Here is a 4288-nt window from a genome sequence, read left to right on the forward strand (position 1 = left end):
AAGATGACTCAGTCGAGTCAAATGAGATTTTTTATGTTTTACTTAAAATAATTTTTTTTAGTATTTAAATTCATATTTTTTAAGTAAAATATGATTTTATGACCAAACATCTTTTAATCTAACTTATTATATACAAAAAATTATAATTATTTTCATATAAACATACTTGAATAAATAATTATAACTGAGTTAAAGTGGTTTATCTTGTCTGAGACAACTCGGTCTCCATAACGAGACGAGACGCCAAACCGAGTTTCAAAACTTAACCGACTAAATGTATTTTAACCGATTTTCTCTCTCTATCTCTCTCAGTTATCGTTTTCTGGTTTCTAGGTTACAGGCTACAGAGCGAGAAGTTTCGTTTCAGGTTCTCTCTCTCTCTCTCTCTCTCTCTCTCTCTATTTGCAGAAGTAGAAAGTAGAAACTATGGTTTTCGTTAAAACTCTCGACAACAAAACCCTAGCATTAAACCTAAACCCTAACTCCACTAATCTCGAAGCCCTAAAACTCTCAATCAAAGAAAAATCTGGTGTTCCAACAAAATTTCAAAGAATCTTCTTATCTCCAAAGAGATTGATTGGTGATGAGTCTGTAATCATCTCTGATTTAGGCGTTCGACCAGATTCGACCCTAACTCTCCATTTTCCCCTATTTGGAGGGATGCAAGCTCCCGCTCCCCCAAGACCCAGACTTGAATTTCTCAACACCAAACCCCCACCCAACTATGTCGCCGGTCTCGGTCGTGGTGCGACGGGGTTCACCACCCGGTCCGATATCGGTCCAGCTCGGGCCGCGCCAGATCTCCCCGATCGATCTGCAACCACTATTGGTGGCGCTGCGGGTGCCCCACCTGGTGGGGCTGGGCGTGGAAGGGGGAAAGGACATGGTGGCGAAGAAGAAGAGGAGGAAGAAGCCGACGAGAAGGGTTACGATGAGAATCAGAAGTTCGATGAGTTTGAAGGGAATGATGTTGGGCTCTTCGCTTCTGCGGAGTATGATGAGGATGATAGGGAGGCAGATGCGGTTTGGGAGAGTATCGATAAGAGGATGGATTCAAGGAGGAAAGATCGAAGAGAGGCAAGGTTGAAGCAAGAGATCGAGAAGTATCGAGCTTCAAACCCTAAGATTACAGAGCAATTTGCAGACTTGAAGAGAAAATTGTATACTTTGTCGACACAAGAGTGGGATAGTATTCCGGAGATTGGGGATTATTCGTTGAGAAATAAGAAGAAACGGTTCGAGAGTTTCGTGCCCGTGCCGGATACATTACTTGAGAAGGCTAGGCAAGAGCAAGAACATGTTACTGCATTGGATCCTAAGAGTAGGGGTGTTGGTGGAACTGAGACACCGTGGTCTCAGACGCCCGTGACGGATTTAACCGCAGTAGGAGAAGGGAGAGGTACTGTGTTGTCGTTGAAGTTGGATAGGCTTTCTGATTCTGTGTCGGGGTTAACAGTTGTTGATCCAAAAGGGTATCTTACGGACCTCAAAAGTATGAAAATCACGAGTGATGCGGAGATTTCAGACATTAAGAAGGCTAGGTTGTTGCTAAAGTCTGTCACCCAAACCAACCCAAAACACCCTCCTGGGTGGATTGCAGCGGCGAGGCTGGAGGAGGCTGCGGGGAAGATTCAAGCTGCGAGACAATTGATACAGAAAGGGTGCGAGGAGTGCCCCGGTAATGAGGATGTGTGGCTGGAGGCGTGTTGGCTGGCAAGCCCGGATGAAGCTAAAGCTGTTATTGCGAGGGGTGTGAAAGCGATTCCCAATTCAGTAAAGTTGTGGATGCAGGCTGCGAAGCTGGAGCACGACGACGTGAGCAAGAGTAGGGTCTTGAGAAAAGGGCTTGAACACATCCCTGATTCTGTGAGACTTTGGAAAGCTGTTGTGGAGCTTGCCAATGAAGAGGATGCAAGACTTCTGCTTCAAAGGGCTGTGGAGTGTTGTCCCTTGCATGTTGAACTCTGGCTCGCTCTTGCGAGGTTAGAAACATATGATAATGCAAAGAAGGTTCTTAATAAGGCGAGGGAGAAGCTTAATAGGGAACCTGCTATATGGATTACGGCTGCAAAGCTAGAAGAGGCTAATGGGAATACTTCCATGGTTGGGAAGATTATAGAGAGGGGTATCCGTTCATTGCAAAGAGAAGGAATGGAGATAAATAGAGAATCTTGGATGAAGGAGGCTGAGGCTGCAGAACGGGCTGGATCTGTTGCAACGTGCCAGGCTATTATCCGTAACACAATTGGAATTGGGGTGGAAGAAGTAGATCAAAAGAGGACATGGGTTGCCGATGCAGAGGAGTGTAAGAAGAGGGGTTCCATTGAGACTGCACGAGCTATCTATGCCCATGCACTTACTGTACTCGTGACTAAAAAGAGTATTTGGCTTAAGGCGGCTCAGCTCGAGAAGAGCCATGGAACGAGGGAATCTCTTGATGCTGTACTAAGAAAAGCGGTCACTTACAGGCCGCAAGCTGAGGTTCTATGGTTAATGGGTGCCAAAGAGAAGTGGCTTGCTGGAGATGTTCCCGCTGCTCGAGCAATCCTACAAGAAGCTTATGCTGCCATTCCCAACTCCGAGGAGATTTGGCTTGCGGCGTTCAAGCTGGAATTTGAGAACCATGAGCCTGAGAGAGCGAGGATGCTTCTTGCTAAAGCCCGAGAAAGAGGAGGGACGGAGAGAGTGTGGATGAAATCGGTGATTGTCGAGAGAGAATTGGGGAACACTACGGAGGAGAGGAGACTACTTGAGGAAGGACTACAACGCTTCCCTTCGTTCTTCAAATTGTGGTTGATGCTTGGACAGCTAGAAGACCGTCTTGGTCGCTTGGATCAGGCTAAAGAAGCATATGATTCGGGTCTGAAGCATTGCCCCAGTTGCATTCCTCTGTGGCTTTCACTTGCTAGTTTGGAGGAGAAGATGAATGGGCTGAGTAGAGCTAGAGCAATTCTTACTATGGCTAGGATGAAGAATCCTCAGAACCCTGAACTTTGGCTTGCTGCCATACGAGCTGAATTAAGGCATGGCCAGAAGAAGGTAGCGGATGTTTCGATGGCGAGGGCATTGCAGGAATGCCCCACAAGTGGGATCCTGTGGGCGGCATCCATTGAGATGGTCCCACGTCCACAGCGCAAAACCAAGAGCATGGATGCACTCAAACGGTGTGATCATGATCCCCATGTCATCGCTGCTGTGGCAAAGTTATTTTGGCATGACAGAAAGGTGGACAAAGCAAGAAACTGGCTCAACAGGGCAGTCACTCTTGCTCCTGATATCGGGGATTTCTGGGCTTTGTATTACAAGTTTGAACTTCAGCACGGGTCTGAGGAGATTCAGAAGGATGTCTTGAGAAGATGCATTGCAGCGGAGCCAAAGCATGGTGAGAGATGGCAGGTGATTTCCAAAGCTGTGGAGAATTCCCATCAACCAATAGAAGCCATTTTAAAGAAAGCGGTTGTTGCTTTGGGTAAGGAAGAAAGCGCTGCAGTTGCTGCGGAGAATGGAAAACACTAGAATTTCTCATATGTTAAAGGTCTTTCATATTGTAGATTTGGTTGCAACTCTACTGTTTATTTGGAACAAATATGGGGTTACCCATTACTTTCCTTCTTCACTTAATCATTTTGAACATCAAAGCTTGTATCTTTTCATCTCTGTCAGATGTCTTTTATGGTATGGAACTAAAAGAATACACTTTTGATAAGAATACACTTGAATATTTTCTAAAATACACTTGATTTGCATATTTTCTAAAATTTATATCTTGTACAATCTGTTAATCATGCTTATTTTCTTTCCCACTTGTTAATGCTCACTTTCAAACTGGTGCAATGTAAGCAGCAATACAGTTTGATTATGATTAAGCCTTGAGGAGTGGAAAATGAAGAAAAGGAAAATCAGACACCAAGTCTTGCTTCTTAGAAAAATGGGTTCCTTTCTTTGAACAGGTTAAGGTTATCGCATACTTGGCTGTCCTAGATTCTTGATCTACTTTCTGATTCTTAATCCTGGGGAGCATTTCAGAGATGGAAACTTTCCCTTGGGGAAAGTGCAGAACTTGATGATGCTCAAACCACACCTACCCTCATTCAGTTCCCCATAAATTATCTATTTACAAGACGAAAGAATATGCGAGTTGAAGGTATCGAAAGAGAGATAGGAAACAAAAAAAGGATGTGGATTTAGGTAGTGAGATTGATGTTTAACTCACTTAAATAGTTGAAGGCACTGTCTCCAAAATATATATATATGGGTCGGGTTTCGTAGACTCACATTACGACACACC

The 4288-nt window shown here is 44.5% G+C and overlaps 1 protein-coding gene across 1 annotated transcript; it reads left to right on the forward strand.

Annotated features, from left to right (window-relative positions):
- The first annotated feature begins 296 nt into the window (after positions 1 to 296).
- On the forward strand, positions 297 to 3678 carry EMB2770 (pre-mRNA splicing factor-like protein). The gene has a single exon (XM_086458302.1). It carries the CDS (start codon positions 427 to 429, stop codon positions 3514 to 3516), a length of 3090 nt encoding a protein of 1029 aa, XP_086314428.1. The 5' UTR covers positions 297 to 426; the 3' UTR covers positions 3517 to 3678.
- The last annotated feature ends 610 nt before the right edge of the window (positions 3679 to 4288 follow it).

This window comes from Akebia trifoliata, chromosome 11 (genome assembly GCF_017979445.1).
Source record: "Akebia trifoliata isolate Shusen 1 chromosome 11, ASM1797944v1, whole genome shotgun sequence".
Lineage (NCBI taxonomy): Eukaryota > Viridiplantae > Streptophyta > Magnoliopsida > Ranunculales > Lardizabalaceae > Akebia > Akebia trifoliata.